Genomic DNA, 25,957 nt, shown 5'->3' with positions numbered 1-25,957 from the left:
AGACAAAATGTTGTAGAACATCAGCAAAATGTCTATTTGGCGAGACAAAACTACCAAAAACTGTGCGTGGTTTTCAGCTTCTCTGTGGGATGAGTGAGGAGGATACATGTGCCCAGAGGCCCTAAACCTTCATAATCCGTCCATGCATTTTGCATGTTGTGTATGTTCAGGTCTTTTATCGTCTTAAATTATTAAGGCCTAAATGGAAGAAACTTACCGCAACAAAGTGCTAAGACTTACTAATGAGCAGAATTATCACTACAGATGTAAGGCAATGGTGGTGACAGAAAACCTGTTTCTGTACAGGTATTATAAATAGTCCTGAGGGGAGGATGTGCATGTCTGACCACATTTCACAATAATGCATTCAGTAGCTGCCGAGATATCAACCACTAAATTTCCTGTCATTGTTACTCATCACAAGACTGAACTATGTAACCCTTTGAGGTTGCTTGGTCTGGCCTTAAAGTTGAATGCAATCCAACATACAACACTTTCTCAGCAAAAAAAGAAAAATTACACACATCATAAAAGGACCATTTATTGCATGATGCTCATTTTAATGTTTGATGACAGAGTTCTCCAAGAAGTCTAGAAATTGGATCTAGAAAATCATGTTTTTCCTTTCTTTACTACCTGCTGGTAGTATCTTTGTTTTCATTTATAGGTGGGCAATAGTACAATGGCAACACAAAGAAGGAAAAAGGCAGTACATGCAGTGAAAAAGTCCACTACAGGAGCAGTTTTTGTTCATCTTCCATTTGAAAGTATTTTGAATATGATTTCCTTGTTGTGAAGTGAAAAGAGTAAAACTGCCAATATAAAAATGTATTTATTTATTTTTTTAAAAGAAATATCTAATTTGCTGACAAGCTGAGGGCCTGTTTCGCTCCTGATCTGCATAAAATATATTTTCTCCAATTATATCTAAGCAAAATATTCCTTCTCCTTCCCCACCCTACTTATTTAACCTCTGGGAGTTTCTGTTACAAGTTTCATTCCTTGGTCTCTACAGACTGCACTGTGTCTCCTTCGTCTCTATGTGTCTCCATGTGTTTTTTCAGTTTGGCCTTAGATGCGAACGTCATCATACACCGCTCGCAGCGCGGCTTCACCCGCTTTAAGCCAGAATGGCTGCGTTTGTGTCGTGCCAGCTCGGACGAGCTCTTGAACTTAAGCTCGCATGTGTCGCAGGGATACGGGCGTTCCCCCGTGTGGATTCTCTGATGCAACTGAGCCTCACTGAGGGTGAGGAAGGACTTCTCACAGTGTCCACAGGGGAATGGCCTCTCTCCTGTGTGGATCAGGTTGTGTCTGGTGAGGGCGTAGGGTTTGGTGAAGCCCTTCCCACAGTAAGTGCATGGGTAGGGGCGGGCCCCAGTGTGTGAGACGATGTGCTCTTGCTGTGTTTTCTTGCTCTTAAAGCGCTTCCCGCACTGAGGGCAGGAGTACGGCCTGTCGTCCACGTGTGACCTGTGATGTTTTGAGAGCTCGCCCTGTGACAAAAAGCCTTTCCCGCACTGAGAACAGAGGAAGGGTTTCTCCCCGGTGTGCATCCTCTCATGTCTGGCCAGCACAGACACCAGGGTGAACCTCTTTGGGCAGTGGGAGCACTGGAAAGGGCGCTCACCCGTGTGAACACGGAGGTGTTTGATGAGCATGAAGCGCAGCGAGAATCGTTTGCTGCACTGGTTGCACTGGTAGGGTCGCTCCCCAGTATGGGTGGACAGATGTCTCTTAACGTCAGACCTCCGAGTGTACGTCTTCTCACAATGTGGACATTTAAACTGACGCTTCACCTGATGCATCTGCCTGTGCTGAGAGCGTGCGAGTAGGGTGTCGAAGCCTTCGCCGCACTGCTGGCAGATGTAGCGTTTAGCGGTGACGTGGGACTTCCTGTGCTCCAGCAGCTCAGACGAAGTCGGGAAACTCTGACTGCAGATGGAGCACATTTGAGGCAGCTGGCTCTCCTGCGAGTGAGACTTTTTATGGTGGACAGTCAACGCCCTCAGGTTAGCGAAGGAGCTCCTGCATACCTGGCAGGTGAAGGAGATGGCTACGCCGTGATGTTTGCTCTCGTGCTTCGCCAGATCCCACGAGTGCTGGAAGGTTCGGTCACACTGCGAGCAGTGAAACGGTCTCTCTCCCGTGTGAGTGAGCTGGTGTCTCCTGACATCCGATGTCCGGGTGAACGTCTTACCGCATGTTTCGCATGTGAGCGATCTCTGACGGCCGTGCAACTGAGAAACACTCTCTCTGCTTTGCTCTGGCTGCTCTGCTTTTCTCTCCTCCGAGTTTCCTCTGGGAAAAAGTTTAATAGATGTAAATATTTCATCTGTGCTGGAGGGGGATGGTGTAAATTTAACTCCTGAGAGAGTCCTGTATGCTTCTTTGCGAACGCTCTGCATGTGGAAGTGTGGAGGACTGTTTTCATCCGAGTTATGGAAAGGACACTGCGAGCAGGTGAAGATGATAGACGTCATCTCGTGTGCATCTCCTGCATTAAAATAAAGGAAGAGATACATGAGTGGATTTATTTAAGAAGTTCAACATTGTTTTCTTCTTGACATCACATCACCTTTGTCAGATCCTTTGATGGCTATCACAGAAGGGGCAGCTGATCCATCAGCATTGCTCCTGGAGAAATCAAAACACTGTGTCACAATATTTAAAGGAAAATCTCTCAGATTTTTCACATTTTTGTGATATGAACAAGTAGAAGAAAGTGTAACAGGAAACCATAAATGTTTAATCAGAATGCTAAAGTACATAAAGTACATAGCACATAAAAATCACTTCAAAGTTTGTCATCTTGTCCTGGGATACAGCAGTTTATATGCAGTCATCATAGGGATTAATATCATGGTAATTTTGAGCTTTTAAAGAATTGGGTGCACAAGTACAACAAATTCTTGCTTTTTAAAGTAATTAAATATGTATGCTGTACAATCATTTCACTTTGGAAAAAGAACAAATCAAGGAAATCAGTAAAAGCTCAAAATTACCCCGATATTCATGTCCACGATGACTGCATGCAAACTTGATCTGCAGATGAGAAACTGCTCATATCTGTGTACTAAATATGCTCCAATGAGCACAAAGACATTAAAACCAGGGAATCGTCCAGCCTATAATTAGTTCATTAGTGAGGTTTAGCAGTGCTGACGGGCAGATTTATTTATTTTTTAACATTTGCACCGATCTAGAGCAAGTGCTTAAGGATGCTGGGTGTAGCTTCACATTTACCAACCAGACATGACAGTAATGACCTATTTTCTTATATTATTTTAACCATATTCCTTATTCCTACTTAAATGGATGAGCATGAATTAAAACGTGCATCTTTAGATTATAATAGCTATACCCAAGATCAACATAACCAAATTAATCTGATTTTTTTTTTTGTTATTCTAATAAGGTGTACATTTCTGCTAAAGATATTTGGAATGAAAATAATGTTTTTGTACATTTTTGGTTCTTCAGGATTTTCTCTTGTTGTCCTTTTTATTTTACACGTCTCGTTGCAACTCGGCGAAGTCTTTAGTTGCAGACGTGTGGATCTGCGCATGTTTCCTGACGTGTCAGACTCCTGTGCTTCCGACATTTCAGTCTGGATTTCTGCCATTTCTTGAGCAGAAAATGAATTATCTTTCAGGTCTGCGCATATATTTCTCTCTATGCCTCCAAGCTGGAACTCATCTGTCACTTCTTCTGCAATGACTTCCCGTTTCCCTTTAGTCACTTGGTCACTTATTTCGTGCGCTTCATGGCTTTTTCCTTCATCTGTTCCCTTTCCTGGTTCAAGATTGTCATTTATGGATGACTGGTTGTTCTTTTCTGTAAGTACGTCTTGCCCCCTTAATGCAAAGGTTCTCGTCAAAGTCTCCAAAGCTTTTGCTACATCCACAGTCTCACTCGTTTCTTCAGCCCTCACAGCAGGAGCCTCTTCGTCGCCAGCGCTATCAGCACTTACAGCTACTATCTCCTCTTCATAGAAATCTGTCTGAACTTGAACTGCAGCCGACTCCATCATTTGCTCATCCACCTCAGCTGCTCCGACTTCCACTTCAGTGTAAACGGTGACCACGCTGTACTGGTCGGTTCCCACTAAAGTGACTGGGTTCAATACGTTAGCGTAGTTATGGATGGCGTCCAGTCCAACTGATACGTTTGTCTTTTGTGAGGGAGGGATTGATAATGCAGACATGATGGAGTTACCAGCAGTAGAAGAAGGACCGTCTGCAAAAAAGAGACTCATCAGCTACTGCAGAGAGAGACATATGTACTTCATGACATATGTGAACAAAATCTCTCAATTCATTTTATTTACATAGCACCAAATCACAACAATAGATGCTTCAAGGTGCTTTATACTGTAAAGTAAAGACACTACAATAACATAACAAAGGTTCCAGCAATCAGGCAACCCCCTATGAGCAAACAAGCAAACATGTGGCAACAGTGGGAAGGAAAAACTCTCTTTTAAAAAGAATAAACCTCCGTCAGAAACAGGCTCAGGTACTAGGAAGTACGAGTATAAAGTGTATACTAATAATAGTACACACACACACACACAATACAAACAAATGTATTTAGGTGTGATGAACACATCAACATCTATTGTATCTGTTATTAAACATTTAGTTGACCTGTTACAAATATGTGGGAATCACAGTAAGTTAAAGCCTGGCTACACTATCATTTTGCGGTATCAGTCAAAAACATAAATATATACAATAGAATATGGAATGACTGAGTTCATTTATATGCGAAGTAATATTTTTGATTGTATTTCCAAGCCAATTGGACCTTTTCTCTCAAATCTTCTCTTCAAAACATTGAACCTGAGAGGTCACTTAGATATATTCTCAGAAATTGTAATTTAATGTTTGCTGATAAAAGCATTAGGAAGTCACGAGCACCTCTCTATTTTGGTGTCAAAATTATGTTAACATACTGTAATACACAATTCACTCAAACATGGCAAACAAGAAGAGGATTAAATAAATGTAGTTTTGTTTATACAACTTGTGTTTTTAAATTTCTTTTGGCATAAAAAAGATTAAAAATATAATTTATTACATTAGGAAATGTCACTAAAATAGCTTTGTCACTTAACAGCCATCAGGTCACCCTATCCCACTTTGAGTTAAGGTTGAGTTAATATTCACCTCTCTTCGTGGAATTTTCCCCGTTTAGAAAAACTAAATGGAAAATCCCATCAATGAATAACTGCAAGGCCAAAATGTATGAAGGAGACTTCATTTGAAAAATAACAACTTCTAGTTTCTGGAAATTTATTTGTTTAGCATGTGAGTAAAACATCACCAAACCCCAAATGGTTTGCTGGAGATTTGGTGGGTGTTTAGAGGTTAGATAATTCAATTCAATTTTATTCATATAGCTCCAATTCAGTCACCTGAATGTGCTTTATATCGTGATGGAAAGACCCTCCAATTTTAGAAAGAAACTGACAATCACGCAACCACCTATGAGGACAAAAAAAGTATTTAACAGAATGAAACCTTGCGCAGAAATAGGCTGAGGGAGGTGCTGTCAATGCTGTCACAGTTGAGTGAAGGAAAGCAAACCAGTAGTCTAAGCCTATTGCATCACAATGAGTCCGCTAGGGTCTATTTGACATAATCTGGTCATCAGATAATGATTCTGAGGGTCACATGGAGATGTGACCCTCATATATTGAAATGCACCAACTATACATGCATACCAGGTGGACTTCAAGTGGGCTTTTAACAAGTAAAACAGGAATGACTGCTCAGCTGTTGGTGCTTTAGCTGTTTCTGTCCATAACAGAGTAAAATCAAGGCCTAAGGGAGGATTCAGAGTCACCTGATCCAGCTCTAACTATAAGTTTTATCAAAAAGTAAAGTTTTAGGCCTAATCTTAAAGGTAGAGACGGTGTCTGTCTTCAGAATCCAAACTGGGAGCTGGTTCCACAGAAGAGGGGCCTGATAGCCAAAGACTCTACCTCCTGTTCTACCTCTAAAAACTCTAAGAACCATAAGTAAGCCCACAGAGAGAGGGCAAAGACCTTATTAGGTAATATGATACTAATAGGTCTTTAATATATCACAGGGCCTGTTAAGATAAGCATTATATCTCAGAAAGTTCTGATAAAGTGCATTACTATACACTACAAACCTGTTGCTATGAATTTATCCACTGATCTTGAAATATTAAGAAGTGAGAACTAATTATGCAACTTTAAATCTGACTTTTTAACCCAGCTGTGATGGTGCAACATCTTGCTTCATAGTTTTGTTGATTGTGAAAACTGCTGCAGGTCTACTTAAAGTAAAGCGCTATACAAATACAGGCCATTTTACTTACATGCCATTTTTAGTAGTCCTGAACTTTTGTAGTGCTGGTAGATAAAGCTCAGATCTTCAGTTGACAACTGAATGCATTCCCCCAAAACAGAAGGAGCGGAGTCCAGCCAGGCTACAGTCTGTAATCACAGCACGGTGTTAATATAACCTGCTGAAAATCACCTGAAACAATTATGTTATCTGACTGAATACCTGCTTTAGGTCTGGTACTGGAAGCAACTTTTCCAGCTTGGAGAGCAGATCCCATAATAACATATTTAGTGCTGAGTCATACTGTGGACCGTATTCCACTGGAAACACTTCCTGTAAGATAATAAGATGTTATTTTTATTCTGAGCATTTTCAAGCAAAGATATGAAATACTAAAATATGTCCTACCTGAAAAAAATATGCCCTCTCAATTGGATCTTTCAGCAGACTTTGAACCAGAGCGACAAAAGTAGACTCTGTTGTTTTCACCTCTGCATCCCTATACTGCAACAAATTGAAGTAATATCTTGAAAAAAGTACTGGGCACACTTTATTTTAGCCGCTTCTCTTTAACGTACTTACATCTGTGTTTTCAGAGGTTACTGGGAGTCTGTCCAAATGGCTCTGGATTGCTTGAGAATCAACAGAACCGCGTGTCGAGCCTTTGCAAAGCTCCAGTATCAACTGAAATATCAATAAACTGAGTTTTTACAGAATCAACGCAGCAAAATAAACATACATGGATGGCATGTCAGCCAGACTAACTCCTCACCCTCGCTCTGAGTCCGAGGATGAGCTGGGATCTCTGCCTGTGGCTGATCAGACCAGGAATCGCCTCTGTCACTATGAACACGAACTCCTGCAGCTTCTGGTAGTTCATCACATCTTTCTGCTTCACCAGCTGCCACATGGAGGCAGACAGAAGCTGCAGAGGTGGCACCAGGAGTTGGAGGGATGAGAGAGAGAGGCTTGGATCTAAAACATAAAGGTGTAATGTAACAAATGGTCTTTAGAGGGCAGCAATCAGCTTTAAACTCCAGAACTCACACTCACATTATAACAATACAATGTTATTCATTTAATTCAGTGCTGCTCATATATTACTAAGGTAATAATTTTCTCAGGTAAAGCATTGCACACATATGTATTTTTTTTGCCCTGTATTTAAATAGCCATAAGCTTGGGAACCCGAATAATTGCTGGACCGTCCTTAATAAAAGGAGTTTTAAATTGCGATTCTTCAAATATATCATCAGCTATGGTTTAGATAATAAATTAAGCATAATACTTGACAGAATAATAAAAAAATCTGAAAATAATTGCTTTATTTTTTATGCTAAAGCTTAAGTTTGACAGCGTGTGCATAGCACAATTCCTTTAAATAGACGGCCACCGCTAACTGTGTAACCGGCATAGACGTAGCTTACTTTAAATCGCAGCTGATTCAGATTGCCACTGTACCCACCGCTTGTTTTCTCTGCAGAGTCGAGAACCTCCATGGGTGCACTGTGCCTCTTGTGGCGCCGAAAATTAGGCGTTAAGTTGTTTTGTTTTAGTTAGTAGCTAACATGCGCTGTTCGGACGCAAGCACCGTTTCCTCAACGCTTATACTCTGATTCCGCTTTTCAAAATAAAAGTATCCAAGCTGACAGGCGACTTGTCTCACTGACATGAATTTCTTACAGTTTTGTTTTTAGTTGGAAGACAAGATAGGACAGACTTTCCTAATCTTACAAATCCTAAAAAATGAGTAATTCCAATGTTACATAAATTGAAAAGTAAGTAAACAAGTAAACATTGCATCTGCATGCTTTTTCCGAGCATGAAGCTATAATGCTGCTTACTGATCGTCACCTCTCTTCTTAACCTAGCTTGAAGAATTCCTTCTTATAGCGTCACGGTTTGGCACATTAGCCTTATCCCTCTGTAGTTACTACAGCTCTGTACATCACCCTTGTTCTTGGCGGTCAGTACCACGATATTCATATCCATGTAAAAAAAAAAAAAAAAAAAAAAATCCAAAACAAAACAGTAGACCGTAATAAAGTAAAAATATCTCCTATCTAACAAAGCAAGATTTAAAGAATTAAAATTTGCAACAATATAACTCCAAGTTTTCTTTTAACTTTTTTTTTTTATTTAAAAAGCATGAACATTATCTGATAATGAAGACCTCATTGTTTGAGTTCATTGTTTTGCTTGCCTCCTATCATCTGTTCTTAATTTTTTGTTGTCAAAAACATATAAATAAATACCTAAATAAATGCAAATTCTATACAACAATGATATTTTCATGGCTAAATTACAAGTAGCTCCGAATGTAGCAAAAGTTCAACTTTTACTTTGAAGTAACACCCAACCCACCATCCCCTCTTAACTTTATTTAAACACAAACAATTTACAGAAAAATACAAACATGACGGTTAAAGTCATATAATAGTGCATATAATTCAGGTAAAGCAGGGAACAAGAAAAAATATAGGTTTAAAAAAAATACAGGCTCGAGGGTATTTGAAGCGCGACTTTGAGGCAGACTTCTGCTACGCAGTTGGTGACGTCAGGACGTGATCACGCAACCCAGAGTCACGTGAACCGTTTCACATATGTAAATGTTTTAATAACCTGTTTTCGGTGTTTTTTGCAGTGAAATTTCTTGCTGCTGAATTTGAAAGTGCACTTTAATCTTCAGCCATCCAACATGGACGAGGACGGGCTGCCCATCGTGGGCTCTGGAGTCGACCTTACCAAGGTTGGCGTTGACTAGTTAGCTAACATAGCTATTTGAGTAGCTGGTGAGGAAATGAAAGCAGGCACAAGCAGAGCTGCTTGACATATGTTTTGTTTAAGAAGTAAGATAACACAAAGGCTGTTTATCGGTGATAGAAGCCTATAGCTTGTAAGTCATTAACAGATATGACTGTCGCAAGCGCTTGTAGTTCAATTTCCCTGATAAATGAGTGATTTTTTTTAAGTGAATTTATGTTGTTTCTACACTTGATCTTCCAGGGTAACAGATTTAACCTTTGCAAAGAGATATACTTACGCTTATCTTTTGTTTAAAATAAATCTATGAAGTGAAAATGTCTGTCATTTGTATAAATAACCGTTTTTCGGGAAGGGATGCTTTTTATTTTATTAAACGTTCTGGGCAATATTAGCTAATCTAAAATGCTATTTTGCTCTTGTGAAATATAAATGGTATATTTTGCATTCAGCATTTGAAGTTTCCTGTGAATGACTGTCAGCATGTTAAACTTGTTCTACTCATTATTTTTTTTTCACAAGAATAATAAAAATAGTTTTGCATCACGTTTAAAAGCAAGATACTTAACAAAAAACTGATTGTGCCAACACCTAAAAGGAGCAGGGGAAAGAAGATGTATGCAGCCTAGGGAGGAGAAGTTGCTTTAAGGGGAGATTGGACTGGGAGTTGTTTCATTTCCTTGTTATATTACACTTATGTTCCTTTTACCTTAAATTTCTTTTCCTGTGTTTCCTTCAGGTTCCTGCGATCCAGCAGAGAAAAATTGTTGCCTATCTCAATCAGTTTGTTGCACATACAGTCCGCTTCCTTAACCGCTTTTCCACAGTGTGTGAAGAGGTTTGTTTATCTTTATTTTTCTTCTGTTCTCGTCATGAAACAAAAAATCTCTGTAACACTTAAATCCTGAACTGTTGTATAACATCTTCCCCCAGAAACTTGCAAACATATCTCTTCGCATACAGCAGATAGAAACCAGCCTGTGCATTTTGGAGGCCAAGGTGAGTTCTGAAGCCTCTGCAGGATGCAGTGCAACATTATCTTAATTTCATGCCAATTTGCTTGATATTTATGGAGCAATATTGTGCTCTGTGTAGTTGTCTTCCATTCCTGGACTGGAGGACGTCACAGTCGAAGGACTCAGTAAGCAGCAGACTGCACAGGCCAATGGACCCATCATCCCCAATCAGAGCCAAATCGATGGTCCAGTAGCAGTGCCTCAAGAAGAGGTAGATACACAAACTCGTACACGTAGAAACATAGTTCCATCCAGCTTCGCTGAACTGCAAAGTCGAGGGGTTCTTTTTGGACAGTTTTAAAAATAAACCTGTGAGCAGACAAAGGTTTCAAAGCATCCCCAAGACCACCTAATTAGAACTTAATATCTGACCTGTTTAGTCCATTTTCAACTTGACAATCCCACATTGAGAGAGCCTCCTCTAATATATTTTTGACATGATGGGAGCCAGAGCAGCTTTTCTCTTGACTCTCAGGGTAACTCTGTCTTCTGTATTTGTTGTCCAGACATTCAAGTACAATTTTCCACTGTTTTGACTACAGTGGGATGTTCCACCACATGTGTTTTTGTTTTTCTTCCTCTAGATGAAGAAAGGGAATATTTCCATGGAGCTTTATCTGGCTGAAGTTCAGCTCCAAAGTAGCTCTTTTAATGCAAGAGAGCCAGTAAAGAGAAAAAACCGAAGTAGTTGGAATTGTTAAAGAGAAATGAAACTTTGTTGTTTTTTCTTTTTGGGAATATAATTTGTCAAATTTTAGTGGTTTTGATGATCTCCACTTTCACCTGAAGTGAAAATGAAAGAACTTCAAAGCAGGAATCTCCCACTTGTATTATTTATATCTACCAGTGGAGCACTTTTAAAAAAGAGCCACATGAAAATAGTTTAGGGTAAATGAGATGATGAAAAGAGAATAAATGTTATTTGAAAGATCTCTTGCAAAGAGGACCTCAAACAGAAAACATTTACAGGCTTTCATTTCTCTTATTGTGAAACATTTGCAGAAACATGTTGTGGGAAAGTCAAACTTTTTTTATTTAAAGACAAAACATTTTTCTTTTTACTGTTAACACTTCATGCGTTATTCTACCACAAAAGAGAATAGATGAGGGGGGGGGGCAACAAATCTCTGGAAAAGGGGAAAAAGGACCTGTTTAAGTAGAGAAAGGTGTGATGAATGAATGAATGCCAAAGGAGATGGTCTTACAGGGGAAGATTTATTAAAGCTAAATATCATCACTGAAATCCTGTACTATGAGATGCCACAGGGCTCCATCTTAGGACCGTTGCTGTTTAGTGTATTCACCAATCATTTTTCCATTTTTTTATGATGGTGTTGCTGGGAGCGTTGTATGTACATTGTAATGTATTTGAGCAAGTTGCTGTTAAGTTAGCATTCACCATTCAAAAAGTTATCAAATGCTCTGAGCAAATTTGCATAGCGATCGGGTCCACCACAAGGGGGCACTGTAGCATGCCTGAGCAAGGCACCACTTTTTTTACAGTCTACTTTCTCTAACAGAGAAAATAAAGCTTGGAATTTGCTTCCAAAGGATTTGCAGATTTGCACAGATTCTCCTCTCATGGTTTGGATAAAAAAGGATTTTGAGAATTAATTTCATTATAATTTTCTTTTTGTTTTTGCAAAATGTATTTGTTTTTTATTATATGTGTGTCTATGCACATATTTATTTGGTATTTCATCATGTGCATATCTGTTATTTGGTGATTTCACTGGTTTTTAACTGCCCAGGGTCTGCAGATGGACACTAGTAGCTAAATCTAATACAAAGCATCTTTTGCTTTCATGTGATTAATATATTTAGTACATGGTCCCTTAAAGAAATAAACACGTAGCACTACGCCCCTAAACAAAGTGATGAAATGGGTATGTTTCCAGGTACTTCCAAAATTGTATCACCTGATTTAAAAACATATCTTAAACTATGAAAATGTAAAACCTGTCAGGATATCTGCTGTCATCTAAACCGCTTCACTTTGCCTTTGTTTCTGTGCATGTGTCATGTTGCAGCCTGCTCAGACCACACCAGAAGCTTCAGCGACGCAAAAAGCAGAAGCGGCTGCAGAGAACGTCATGACGGTGGCCAAAGACCCGCGCTATGCCCGATACCTGAAAATGGTTCAAGTGGTGAGTCATTATTACTGTTGCTGTGGTTACCTGCGTAACGGTTTAGTTTTGTGCCTTAATGTGATGTTTAATGTGCCACAGGGGGTTCCGGTGATGGCCATACGGAATAAAATGGTCATGGAGGGTTTGGATCCCAATCTGCTTGAGTGAGTGTTTTTTTTTTTATTACTGTTCTGGTTATTACCAGTTTTCTGATAAACTGACAAACAATATGTGACTTGTTCTCTGTTGACCACAGCACACCTGATGCCCCCGTGCCCGACGGAGAAACGAAGACCTCGGAGGACCAAGATGCTGCCGGCAGCAACTCTGATAGTGAATCATCTTTTAGTGACTGAAATTGCTCATTTGTCCTCAACACACAAAGTTTCCTCATCCATCGCCGTCTGCACAGCTTTAGGCCCGTAGCGAGGAAGTATGAGGTACCTGTTAAGGGCTTCGAAGGAGGTGGTGTGAATGTAGGTGCCTGTAACAGGAAATCCAAATTGAGTGACTGTAGTTTCAGTTTAAAAGAGCTGAACTGGTTCTCCTGTTTGGTCAATCAGTGACCTTTATTTTTGAAAAAACATTTTTTTCTCATAAATTACTTTTCAAGAGGAGGAGATCATTTTTTCTCTTAATCATATAAGCAGCAGTCAGAAGATGACAGTAGCAAGTGTTTTAACAAAACCAAACCATATCACATAGAGGTCTTCTGTGGTAGTTGCACCACTGACTAATCACTAATGTCTAATTTCTGAAATGTTGTGTTCACACCAGCTGCAGAGAATATAGCTGGAAACCCATGAACATTCACTCTTAACAACCAGCAGGATGAGAAGGAATCAAGTTACAGTACATTAATTTAGAACTTATCATAATGTCCCAAACATTTACTCATGTTCATCTAAACCTTCTCCTTTTTCCTGTCTCTGTTTCAAAGCAAAGTTCAACTATACAGCTCGAGATTACCTCAAGTTTGTCTTTTATTTCTTATCGGCACTGAGGAGAATCTGAGGTCATGTAGCATGAAGTGAACTTTTTGGTAAAGTTTACATATTTTAACTACTCCCCTCAGCTCACATCAGTTCTATGGAAGCTTATTACTGCCAGTGAATTTTTTCCCATTGATAACTCAGACTTTTGGAACCTAATTAAATTTTTAAAAATGAAATTAAAAATTGAAATTAAAAGAAGTTTTTTTTTTTTGAGTGGCGAAAACGAGCTTCCATAGATTTAGCCTCCGCATAAACTTTGTATGTAATTTGAATTTGGTGTGGATGCACAATAAACCAGTACACCCTTTCTTCTTGCAGATTTCAGGCAAAATAGGAAGAACAAATATGTTGGTATTTTCAATGTTGGATATGTTCGTGTGCAATCAGGGGTAAATTAAATCTTTGGATCTTGAAACGCTTTTTCTCTCTATTTTAAAAAAAAAAATTGTACTGTTGTTTAATTATTTTTAAGTTAGACAGAAGTAAATACATAACAGTTCTAACACAAAGACTAAATATCAGTGGTGTCAAACTCAAATACACAGTGGGCCAAAATTCAAAACTGGAACAAAGTCGCGGGCTAACGTTAATATTTATTGAAATATATTTATTCCTACAGATATAAGAATGAATCTTTTCTTATGGACTCAAACACGTTTTGCTGAAAAACCGAATATGGAACAAGCAAAGCTTAATACTAAACAATATATATATTAGCTGTATAATACCAGTAGGCCAGCTCTAATAGTAATTTGGTATGGCTTCACGGGCCAAACGTAATTAGGCTGCAGGCCAAATTTGGCCCACGGGCCAGAGTTTGACACCTATGCTATATATCATTTACATCCTATACTATATACAGCATAGTCTTCACCATGCCTGGTGAAATGTAATAATAAAGGAAAGTCCAGTGTAGCAACTGAACTTGGATATACATCACAGTAGTGACGTGGTGTATTTTTTTTTTTTTCATTATCAAAGAGATCAGACCTGTGTCAAAAAAAAGAAAGAACTTATCTCGGTTTTGTTATTTATCCACTCTAAATAAAAGCAGAGGTATGAACTGATCTGATCTGTGGTTTAAATGGGAAGAATTAAATGGGAAGATTCACACTTCTTACATGTGTTATACTATAAATGCTTTTTGTTTTCACTCTAAAGTGCTTAACTATCTCACCTAAGGTTTGTATTACACTCCTGAATATGACTTCCTGATTGTGTTGGCTGATGCGTTCATCAGCCAGGCGTCAGCTCTTGTGTGCTTGCATTTCGAGCTGCCCTCACATCTGTGTTTACCCAGCCGTCACGGGCAGAGCCAGCAACGTGTCGTACTTGGACGAGGACAGAGGCTCAATGAGAAACCTATGACTGATCTCATTCATGGAGCCTGTCATATCTGCATCAACTCACACAAAGGAAAAGTTGCTCTGCAGCTGCTAATCAGGCTCACGTATAATAATTTCCTCACTCTGTATGATGTATGGGTATGATTTTTTTATTTTTTTTAAGAGATGGAGGTGAAAAGATGATTTTACATTACATTTAAATGTAGTATAAGTGTCCACACCACCTTTATTCGAGCAACAAATGTAGGTATCAGAGCGCCGTCTTTTGGGGGCATTACAACATAAACACTTGCTGATTATGAGCAAAAGTGGCTAATATTTGCCATGTTATTCAGAAATGGTTTATTCTCCAATAATGGTAAGACTTGTGCAGTAATCTTTTTGATTATTGTGTAACCTTGATGGAAAAAGAGGATGCTGTTCAGACTAAAATATTCTTTATCAAGACTTTAAATCCGTACCTGCAGCACTGCCTAGTGCACTTTTAACCATTTAGTTGAATCTAATAATTTATAACAATAAAACTATTTTCTTTTTGATATTTGTTTGTTTGTTGTTTGACATTCAAATTCTTTGAGAAATGTTAGTTTCCCAAAGCTGCTTAAGTTTTGATGTTTGATACAGAGAAATTAATTACTGTACTATTAAGACACTGAGTACTAATAAATTCTATAGCCAGTCAGTCCAATGACATGCCTCTTGATCTTCATCTGGTTTTGTAGAGTTATGCTCTAGCTTTTGTAGGTGATGTGTGAACTGCAGTCTTTCTTGTGGTGTTTGTTGTTGGTAGGAAGTACGACTCTTCATCGTCATGTGACTCAAAACTTGTGGGTACAAATGCTTGTACCCTGAGAAAGAGGGGCAATCATGTCATCGCTGTCAGGGATAAGATGTCCTTTAACGGATGCTAAATTGTAGTGAGATAAGTGTGGAGTTGTACTGAAAAAACACCATGCTGGATCTGTGATCCTGCCTTAAATAAACACTCGTACACTTTTTCTTTTCTTTTTTTAAATATGTGCTTTTATTTTTCATCTCAGCTGTGCATTACAATCTGTGTTTTACCTCATTTTATAAGCAAAAGTACAAAAGTAGTTCAGATAAAACACAAAAATAAAACGTTTCCCTCTTATAAAAACAGTACCTGTAGTGAAATGGTTACAACTTGTATACATCACTGCGCAGGATCCTTTTTTTTCTTTAATGTACAGTACGTTTATTCCAGCTCCACATTAACAGCTCCAGTCGAGAGCAGTTCAGCAGAAGTATGTGCCTGCTGCTCCACTGAAACTTGACCACTTTTCTCAGTTTGCATGTCTTGCATGTATCTCTCTGTCTGAGAGATAAAAGGTAATGAAACTTTCAAGTAGCCTTCCAGTTTGTTAATATCTTCCCTTGTTCCTTTTATGTAACAATCTCTAAATCACACATTTTTCTCAGAGTTTTACAGCCCTCTTCTAGTCTCCCAGTGATTTTACTTTGCTGATTTTTGGCTAAAACGGTGGCTCTCAATTTTAGATGTTTTCCTCTAAACATCTAAAAGTAAATAAATAAATTACGCCAGATTACACCAGCGGCAATGCCACAAACTCCTCACCCCACCCGTCTGCTAAAATCAATTTTTGGAAGAGGGGTGTAGTCCAACACCCTTTATGTATGGGGTGTCAAACACAAGGCCTGGGGCCAGAATCGGCCTGGTAAAGACTCCAATTTGCCACTCGGCAGGTCTGGAAAATGTGATGGAGTGCATAGACTTTGTACTTTTAACTGTATTCTGATATGTTTTTGAGCTTGTCAGACATACTACGCCAAAGTAATTAATAGATAAACAAGGAAATTACAGCAAGTTCCTGTTTTTTCACTGTCGTCTATATAAATTCAATCTTTTGACAGTGGACTGGACAAAGACTGTCTGGGTAATAAATTACCAAAAGCTTTTCTATGATTTTACATATTTATCATGTAATTCCACTGGTCCAGCTCATTTAAGATCAAAGTTGTCTAAAGTTTGACATCCTTACTTGCACACCTATAATGATCCATGACTCATTATAGGTACCATACAGTACAAGATACATACTTGGTACCAGAAACTTCTGCCTAGATTAAAACCGTACGATGTAAGGTTACAAGAGAAAAACCAACCAGAAGCCCTATTGAATGAACCTCCAGAATCCCAGCTTTACTTTCGGTTCATATTGTATAATTCCTACTAAAGAGTAGCATAATTCCTATTACCTGTATGAAAATCTACATTTGTAGCAGCACCAGAGATGATATTGAAGTGTCTGCTAGCATGACTGAGAACGTGAACAGTATACAGTAACTCATATCAGTCAGAAACACCATGTTGGACTTTTCATGAGTCAACAATGTGGAGAGGACAGATTCAAATACCGAAACCAAAACTCTGAATCTGAGCATCCACAGCAGGAGTTTTTCCTCCTTAATTTGATGTTGCAATAATGTGGTCATCCAATAAAACTGGGAATTCATAAACCTCTGCACAAAACCAACAACTAGTACACATTTACTGTCAGTCAAAGACAGGTCAGACTGCCAAGTAGCCACAGACATACTGAGTGGTCTGAGTGGTATTGTCATTTAGCCCCGAGTGCACCGATCATGTGCTTACTGTGTGATGAACTTCTCCTATGTAAAGTCGGAACTCTCACAGAATGTGTCATGCTGGTGTGGCAACAGCAAAGTGCAAAGTAAACAGGCAACATTAAGTACACTTGAAAATAGTTTGTGTAAAAACAACGTAATAATACAGTATTTGCATAATTTTTCATCTGTCACACCTGACAGACAGCCAGTTGTACCAAAATGCATAAATACATATATTTTTAAGTATCTACTGTATTCTACCAAAATTTCAGCCAGGGGAAATTGGACAGGATTAAAGATACATACATAAAATGTAAATACTTATTTATCTTAATGTTTCTGGCCCAAAATGTTCCAAGACTAATCCTCAAGTTCTGCTTTCACCCGTAAGGTAAAGAACTGTAGGAGAATAAAAAAAGAAGAATTTTAGCAAATGAATAAATATATATTAAAAAACTATATACTATGTGTGACAGTGAGATACTGACCTTGAAATCATGAATGTATGTGAAGAAGAAGAAGACAAAGGTAAAGGCAACAATCCACTCGCATACTGCACTGGCTACATGGAAGGGATAGTCCTGCACGATGGAAACAGACACTTAAATCAGAAAATTCTATGCATCTAATAATAATTATTAGAATTTTTGTTCTATAAATGTTGGAACGTTCTGTCCAATGATGCCAAATATACTTCCACTAGTTTACTGTTAGAATACTTTTTTGCACAACTTCTCACATTTAGGCAGCACAGATGAACAATGGACAATGGCAACGGTAAACAGTTCTCACATATTATCTGATATTGGCGTTTGAACATTATTTGCATCACCATTTGGTTTTCTCTGCTGCTTCTTTTCAGACTCGCTTAACTTCCACAAAAGGTTTCTGGTTCTTTTAGCTGACTCATGGCAGTGAGAGGTTTGTGTTATGCACACACTTCCATTTAATTCCAATAGTAAGTTTACCAAAAATTATCACTGACATGTTGGGGAATGTTTGTTGGATCTATCTATTAGATCCCCCCCCCCCCCCCCCCCCCAAAAAAACCAAAAAAACAAAACAAAACAAAATACCAAACATTCCCCACATTTTGACACTTTATGTCACTATTTTGACACTATAAGTTTTATTCCTGATCTGTCCTGTGATCTGATGCAATGTGCTGACACACTGTGGCCTACCTTGTCATGCTTTTGTCTGTGCAGCTCCGTTTGTTTCACGTAAAATGCACAGATGACGCCTGAGTTATCCATGAAGGAAAACACTGAGTCGATACAAGAAATGACACTAATCATAATATTCTGCAGGTCATACATTTACATATTGACATATTGCCAAGAGAAAAATAAAGTAAAAAAAAAAAAGGTTTATATATCAGGTTGTAATAAAAAGTCTGCCGGTCCTCAGCAGGGGTTAAAATTATGCCTGACTTTGCTTTTATTACTTCTTATTTAGATTACTGAAACTCTTTATATGTTGGCTCTGATCAGTCATTACTTTATTGCCTGCAAGCTTTTCGAAATGCAGCTGCTCGCCTTTTGACGGGAAAGAAACGGCGTGAACACATTACACCCACACTGGCCTACTTAGACTGGTTTCCAGTCCATTTTAGTATACAGTTTAAAATTCTCTTACTTGGTTTTAAGTCTCAAGGGTTTGGTGCCACACTTTTGATACCCTGCAATCCTACCAGAGCACTGAGGCCTCTAAACCAGCTGCTCTTAAATAAGTCCTAATCCAGGCTTAAAAGCACAGGGGATAGACTCTTTTCAGTGGTGGCTCTTAATCGTTATAACAACTTGCTGTTTCACATAAGAGCTGCCCAGTCTCTCAATCGTTTTAAAACCCTTGGCTGTTATTTATACTGCATATTATGTACAACTAAGGTTGTTTAAAACTTTGTCTTGGCTAATTTCAAGTGAATAGAACATAACATGATACACAGTGCTATTATTTATTTTAAAAGTCGATGTGAGGGACTAGTAAAAAAAGTTTCAGTACTACACTGCTTCTGCATTTCAGCTTAGTTTTTGTTATAAATAATATAAATAAATATAAATAAGTAAATAATGACGGTATAATATGTCATATATTATTGTTCATCTAAAGTTGTATTTAGATAATTTTCAAACCTAAGAAGGACCAGATGACTTATTTTTCTAAGTTCTGATATATAAAAGCTTCATCATCGTTATCATCATCACAAAGTTAAATCACACAGACATTTGAACACTCAAAAAGGATACTGGGTACAAATGCAACAGTAGCAAGGGAGGCGATAGCGACCCGCACACAACACACATTCTTGGAGGACCCATACGGATAGGCTCGGAATGATATAACACACTGGAGGATCATGTACACAATGCCACAGACAAAAAACAGAATTGCTCCAATATCATGGACTATTTGCACTACTGTTTCCTGCAATCAAGAAAAAAGAAAAGAAAAGGCACCACTTGTAATTACACTGAATTAGTTGTGATGTGTTAAATGTGATTTTAATGTGAGTACATACTTGGAAAGTAGCAACAATGCACATGCCAAAACATGAGATCACACCAAACCAAAGCGCTGCTTTGTTGAGGTGTGCGCTCACATTAGTGGCGTCCTCCCTCAGCAATTCCACGTGCTTGTATCTGGCATAAATTGTGCCCACACCTGTGCAAAAAACACAGAGAGTCACGAGAGTGTGCAAACCTACACATTTACCCTAATCCATGAGTTGTACTTTCATTTTCTTAAAAAAGGGGAAATGTGAGAAGCATCTTTGGAAAGCATGCTTCCTCCTTAGGGAAAGCCCAGAGTTGCCTAAAAAGAGTCAGTTCACAGAGATGACACTGCAGATGTCCACACTGAAATTTCAAATACCTGCACATGCAGAAATAAAAGTCATCAGACCAAAAATGCAGCTCTCTGGGGGGCTGACACCTGTGTCGCTGGAAAGAAAAGAAAAAGAGTAAAGACCCGTGCAGATTTTCAGTCCTGAGTTCGGGTTATATGAGACAATACGTGGGTTGTGTGACTGTGTTTTGTACAATATTAAACATTTAGTTGCCTCTTCTTAACATAAAAGTCTTCTAATGAAAGCGAAGTGAAAGAACAGATTTGCGCAAGTCTCCTACAATAAACAGATGTGCAGGCTACACGCAGCTGGTGTTTGTTATAGCGGAAGAAACCGAAACTAAGACGTTTTCTCATGAAACGTTTTCCACGGCTCCGAATCAGGTTGAGCATGAAAGAAAGGCTGCTTTGTGTGAGCTCTTCAAATAAACTTACCTTATGTACGGGAAGATTACATCGACGTCGTGCCTGTAAATCGCGATGATATAACAAATAATGAAAGTGGCGGAAGACCAGACGACTAAGAACGCTGGCAGGGCGCACAGACCTTGCTCGAACCAGTACATCTCCAGTTTTTGCGCTCAGCTTCAGGCAGACTTTCTCTCACGTATATACGCGCAGAGTAAACAGAGCCATGCGATAAGAAAAGCTGGTGTAGGTGTAGGGGTGTCAGCTGCCGTCTGTGGTCTGCGAACGACAGTCACATGCAGCGGTGTGTGAGCAACAATGAACTTGGCCTCTACCAGTAATCAGCATATACAGTGTACAGTAACCTCTAGCCCAGAGCTACTCCCCCGTGGGGCGACCAAGCGCTTCCTTGTTCCTTTTTATTACACACACACACACACACACACACACACACACACACACACACACACACACACACACACACACACACACACACACAACGACAACAGCAAAATACCAAACTAATGAAGTGTCTTTGAACTTAACTTCAACCGGAGGTGATACTCAGAGTTTCCACAGCAGAGTGAGCAGCAGTTCTACATTTATATGAACAGATTTGAGTTTATAGAGTGAAAAATCTGCATAACTGCTTGCGTTTGTGAAGTAAAAATAACTGTCTTTGAATCATACATTATGACTTGTTATGCGTTTTGTTATTTCACAGCTGTGCAAAACTCTTGAACTGCCCCTCATTTCTTTGTATTTTTCCTTCTAGACTATAGCCCCCCCCCTCCCCCCCCCCCACACACACACACTCATTTTGAGTCCAGTCTAGCTGCCTGAACATTTTCAGGGGGATATTTCTTAGTTTTTTTGTTAGGCCACTTAACACTGAGGTATGAACGATGGGCCAGTGTTTCGTCTGCTCATAACAGACAACTTAGCAAAGAACCAAATTTAACTTGTATCTTAAGGCCCTTTTTAATCAGCAGTCTGTCGCAAAAACACATGATTTATTCCCATTTCTTTAGTTGAATCTATGAAAAATGCCAAAGATAACAAATTTGGACCTGAGCGATGCATCCGGCCCTTCAGTTGATCCATCTACTGTTGACTGAAGCCTCGTCAACTACTGTCAGGTTTTGATCCACCACGCATTAACATTTTGAAACCATTTGATCGGAAACAGCTTCATTTTCAGCATGGCAGTGAGCCCCAAAAGATTGGCCTCCTCAGAGCCTGAATCTCAACGTTCAACATTATTAAAGCAGCGCGGGATCATCTTGACAGAGAACAGAAGAAAAGGCAGAAACACCCAAAGAAGACCTTTGAAGGTCCTTCAAGAGGCGTGGAGAACTATTAAAGAAATTACACCAAAGCTTGTGTTGAAGAATAAAGATGGTCATACCAAACATTGACTTTCAAGTTAATTGTATTGTGTACAGTATTTTCGTGTATGTTTGGATGTTTCAATAAATCCCTGCACATATTTCCCATTTTCATAACAAAATATAAAGAAAAGAGTGGTGGCTGGGGACTTCTTGACACTTATGTAGTTTTGTGGAGGTACTTGTCGTGATCCTTATGTCCTCTCAGGTTGCATTCTTTCTATCTCTCTGTTGTGTACATGCATGTGTGGGAATGTTCATGATGTAACTGTACTTATCTTATACAAGTAGTAATTGTAACTGCCAGATTCCAGATTCCAGATTCCACACACAACTGATATGAATCTACAGTTCCAACGGTTCTCCTCCCCTTCCCTTGCTGGATCATTCGACTACAGTTTATTTTCTATCTATTCACTGCAACTGAGAAATAATACTTACCTCTTTAGCATTTATGGAGCCTAAGTTCTTCAAAGGGATAGAAAAGGTGTTAGAGAGAAGTAATAATAATAATGGATTGCATTTATATAGCGCTTTTCGGGGCCCTCAAAGTGCTTTACAATTCCTCTATTCATTCACTCTCACGCACTGGTGGAGGGAAGCTACAGTTGTAGCCACAGCTGCCCTGGGGCAGTCTGACAGAAGTGAGGCTGCCATATCGTGCTATTGGCCCCTCTGGCCATCACCAGTAAGTGGTAGGTGAAGTGTCTTGCCCAAGGACACAACGACCGAGACTATCCGAGCCGGGGCTTGAACCGGCAACCTTCTGATTACAAGACAAACTGCCAACTCTTGAGCCACGGTCGCCCTGACAGGCATCACAGTGTGTCACTGTAAGACAAAAGGGACAAGATAGGAGAGAGCAGAGAGGAGAGCAGTGTAAAGCACTTTAAGTCTGGTAGGCCTGGTATTTCGTGCTTCCTCACATTTTCTTTATATTTTATACTTGTTGGTCCTTACATTGAGAAGCCAAACACGTCTAGATACAAATTTAATTACCGTGTGATATAACACGGTAGTTATATAAGTGATTAATATATTTTAAGGTTCCTTTGCAGTAATTCTATTTTTAATTCTTTGTGGGAATTATCCTACGAGCATGGTGCATCTTTCTTTTGTTTGTTTTCTTCTTGGAGCGTTCAGCCCTGGTGCACAGGTCTCTCCAAAGATGCTCTGTTGGCCTCAGGTCTGGACCTGATTTTTTCTAGACTCCGGGTTTCACTCACAGTAACCACCAGCTTCTTGGTTACTTGCTTGTCCAAGGTCTTTTGTTTTCTGTTACTCAGTTAGGCTGGGAGGCTAAATGTATGCATTCACATGTTCCCAGGGAAATGGTTTATGGAACATTTGCAGCATCTAGCTTAACACCTACAGGTGAGGTATAAAAAGGGCACCTGTGTAACCTCCATGCTAGTAGTCCGATGATTTCAAGTGTACCAATATAGTACATTTAGATCTGATACATTCCTTTAGTGCAATTTTAATAATAATATGAGGCTGACACCGAATTTAAAGGAACACACGAGACTGTCTTGGCACACTATGTGGGAGCCACTGCTACTTTTTACATTTCTCAGTAGCTACTCCTGCAACAACCTGTGATTTGCTGTGTCCCTGCCACGAAGACCATCATTTGACCATGATGAAAACTGCCTCGCGTTGCATCGTCCTTACTCGTCACGGGACTCTAGAGAATTCTCTTGACCACATTTGGTTTCCACAATTCATTTCCTTCTAACCCGTAACTGTCAGAAAACTCTGCAGAAAATCCCCACTTCCTGTCTCCCGTTTGTCGTGTTGTTCTCAAACTCTAGCCTCTGTAATTGTTGCATTGTTTTACATTACAGTGGAATCTTGTATTATGGTAATAATAATAATGATAATGATGATGATGATGTGGTTTGACTTTCATCAGACAGAATAGAGGAAAGGGAGAAATGACTGAAACGCAGCAGAGATTCCTCCAAAGAAGCTGACATTCTGGTTTCAGGAGTTGCACAATACAGTGTTATGAAGAAACTTTTATTTTCATTTTTACTGTAAGTGGTGGCATGAACAGCAATACAGTCATGAGACTTTTCAATCATATGACAGTATGACATAAAAACAATAATAAAATGACATTATTCAGTTGTTCAGTGATGTTGATCAAGGACAAACTGAATTTATTTGAAAATCACGAAAAACTTAATTCTACTGCATTTTAGTAAAAAAAATAAAGAGAAGCTTTCATGTATTCTGTATTTGGTGGATGTTAAGTGAAATCATTTGAGCATTTTTAAACTTTAATTTGAATAATTATGGCATAAAAAAATCCATCCAGTATTTCTATTAGAGTATTAGAGTATTTTATGAGGTCAAAAAAATAACTAGTATTACAGAAATGTCCAACTTTTGTAAGTACTGTATGTTAATTTCACACTGTACTTGGTTTTGGGCTCCTTTACCATGAATTACAACAGCCTAAGCTGGAGGTGATCAGGTTGTAGTACTGCTAATGTATTACTGATAACCAGTTTGGGGTTTTTTCTAATTGTCTCTTTTGGGCTTTCTAGTCTTTGTTAGACAGATTAGTGAAGAAGAGACAAGAAAGCGCACAGCAAAGACCCTCAGGTCAGAGTCCAACCTGGGCAGCTGCATATCTTCATTGGCTCGGTCACTGAGCCAAACTGGTAACCGCCTTCAGCTCTTTTCGGTCGAGTGTTTCTTATCTTCCTCGTGATGAGGTCTCATATTCGGAGATTCTCTGTGGTGTTCTGATAAGTTGAGTTGGCTGGTCCATTAAGCACAGCAATAACATGGCCAGCAAATCATTTGGTTGTATCTTTGGCACTGTGGGCAGCTGCTAAAGAAATCAGCCTGTCAGCATGTGGAAGCTGACATGCTCTAAAATCTCTTGGTAGAAGCTAAGTTGACTTTGGACTAACCACCACAAACGCCAGCAGATGCCATGCACCCAGAAACTTCTCACACCTTGGAGTCTGGTGTCTCTCCACTCCTCCATCCGCCTCCAGGACCTTGAGTTCCAAATGAAATGCAAAATTTACCTTTATTTTAAAAGTTTCTGTTTCCCTCTTCAGTCCAGGTAAGACTCTTATGACACCGTATCTGGTTCAGGAGTGCTTGCTACACAACAGTTGGTAGTTATTAATGCTCATACACCAGCCTTAGTCCACTTCCTGTGAAGTCCTGAGTAACATGAGTAATTCATTCAAATTGACTTTTGTCTCACGAAAGTTGATTTGAGCCTCTCTAGCCAGCGGATACCGCTGTTGCTTTTGCCTTCCAGTCAGCTTTCCACTAATATGCATTGTTAGAGCACTCTGTGAACAGCCAGTCTTTCCATCAACGACCTGCTGTGGCTCACTTGCTCCCCCTTGTGGAGGGTGTTGATTATCGATATCTGGACGATTGTGATTGTGGATGAGTTTACTAAACAAAGGACATGCTGTATTTATGCCTTTTGAATCCCAATCCACTCACATTGAAAATTTATTGATAAAGAAAATAATGCGATTATTAATTAATGTTAATTAATTAATTATAACTAAGTGAACTACTGTATTTCTGGTTTTCATGAGTTATAAGCCATAATCATCTAAATTAAAATAACAAAATTCTTATAACTTTTCACTTTATGTGTAATTAATATAGATTATATGTAAATTTACCTGTTTGAAGTACATTTAAGAAAAAAAAATCACCAGACTACTGTCGTTTAACACTATGCAGGGTAAAGTTTGATTACGTGGCACAGTGTGGGGCATGCTACTGATTACATCTAATTTTAAAAAAAAGAAGCACAAAAACTACTCAGTTTAAAGGTTTGTACCACGTGTTGGGTGAGCACAATTTTGCCAGTCACTGCACCCTTTTCTGATGTGTTTCAGCAGATGGAGGGTTTATTTACTACTTGTATTTTTACAAATAAAATCATAAAAACAATGATTGTACAATACTAGCAAAAACCCCAGATAAAAACTACCCTGCACTTTTCATTATAGAATGAAAGTTGCACTTTCAGCATTAGCTCATTGTTTTTGAATTCCTGTCCTTTCTATACAATTATTTTAATAATTAGACTGCAATATGATACATTTTTGTCCAGCAGAAAACTGCTTCCATTTTTTGCGTC

The 25,957-nt window shown here is 39.0% G+C and overlaps 3 protein-coding genes across 5 annotated transcripts; 1 reads left to right on the top strand and 2 right to left on the bottom strand.

Annotated features, from left to right (window-relative positions):
- Positions 1-527: 527 nt before the first annotated feature.
- LOC146499454 (uncharacterized) lies at positions 528-8,035 on the bottom strand. 3 transcript variants are annotated; one of them, XM_085137847.1, is made up of 9 exons: positions 7,748-8,035; positions 7,093-7,295; positions 6,903-7,004; positions 6,729-6,824; positions 6,543-6,653; positions 6,352-6,469; positions 3,468-4,239; positions 2,579-2,637; positions 528-2,497 (listed from the first exon to the last, which is right to left on the bottom strand). In XM_085137847.1, exons 2-9 carry the CDS (start codon positions 7,228-7,230, stop codon positions 996-998), a joined length of 2,898 nt encoding a protein of 965 aa, XP_084993973.1. In that variant the 5' UTR covers positions 7,231-7,295; positions 7,748-8,035; the 3' UTR covers positions 528-995. The 3 variants fall into 3 exon arrangements, with proteins under 3 accessions (XP_084993973.1, XP_084993972.1, XP_084993974.1); XM_085137846.1 differs by having other exon boundaries at positions 7,786-8,035; XM_085137848.1 differs by lacking the exons at positions 7,093-7,295; positions 7,748-8,035 and having other exon boundaries at positions 6,729-6,819; positions 6,903-7,005.
- Positions 8,036-8,859: 824 nt separating this feature from the next.
- washc3 (WASH complex subunit 3) lies at positions 8,860-15,805 on the top strand. The gene is made up of 7 exons (XM_085137852.1): positions 8,860-9,069; positions 9,823-9,921; positions 10,017-10,082; positions 10,179-10,310; positions 12,130-12,246; positions 12,328-12,392; positions 12,485-15,805. The coding sequence occupies exons 1-7, from the start codon at positions 9,019-9,021 to the stop codon at positions 12,582-12,584; spliced, it is 630 nt and encodes a 209-aa protein (XP_084993978.1). The 5' UTR covers positions 8,860-9,018; the 3' UTR covers positions 12,585-15,805.
- dram1 (DNA-damage regulated autophagy modulator 1) lies at positions 13,664-20,831 on the bottom strand. Its single transcript, XM_085137851.1, has 7 exons — positions 20,462-20,831; positions 20,054-20,121; positions 19,701-19,843; positions 19,429-19,606; positions 18,364-18,422; positions 17,668-17,760; positions 13,664-17,578 (listed from the first exon to the last, which is right to left on the bottom strand). Exons 1-7 carry the CDS (start codon positions 20,590-20,592, stop codon positions 17,540-17,542), a joined length of 711 nt encoding a protein of 236 aa, XP_084993977.1. The 5' UTR covers positions 20,593-20,831; the 3' UTR covers positions 13,664-17,539.
- Between the last annotated feature and the right edge of the window lie 5,126 nt (positions 20,832-25,957).

The sequence above is a fragment of the Neolamprologus multifasciatus genome, chromosome 17, assembly GCF_963576455.1.
Source record: "Neolamprologus multifasciatus chromosome 17, fNeoMul1.2, whole genome shotgun sequence".
NCBI classification, from domain to species: Eukaryota; Metazoa; Chordata; class Actinopteri; order Cichliformes; family Cichlidae; genus Neolamprologus; species Neolamprologus multifasciatus.
Note: the sequence above shows the minus strand (reverse complement) of the source record. Positions and strands in the feature narration are given on the sequence as shown.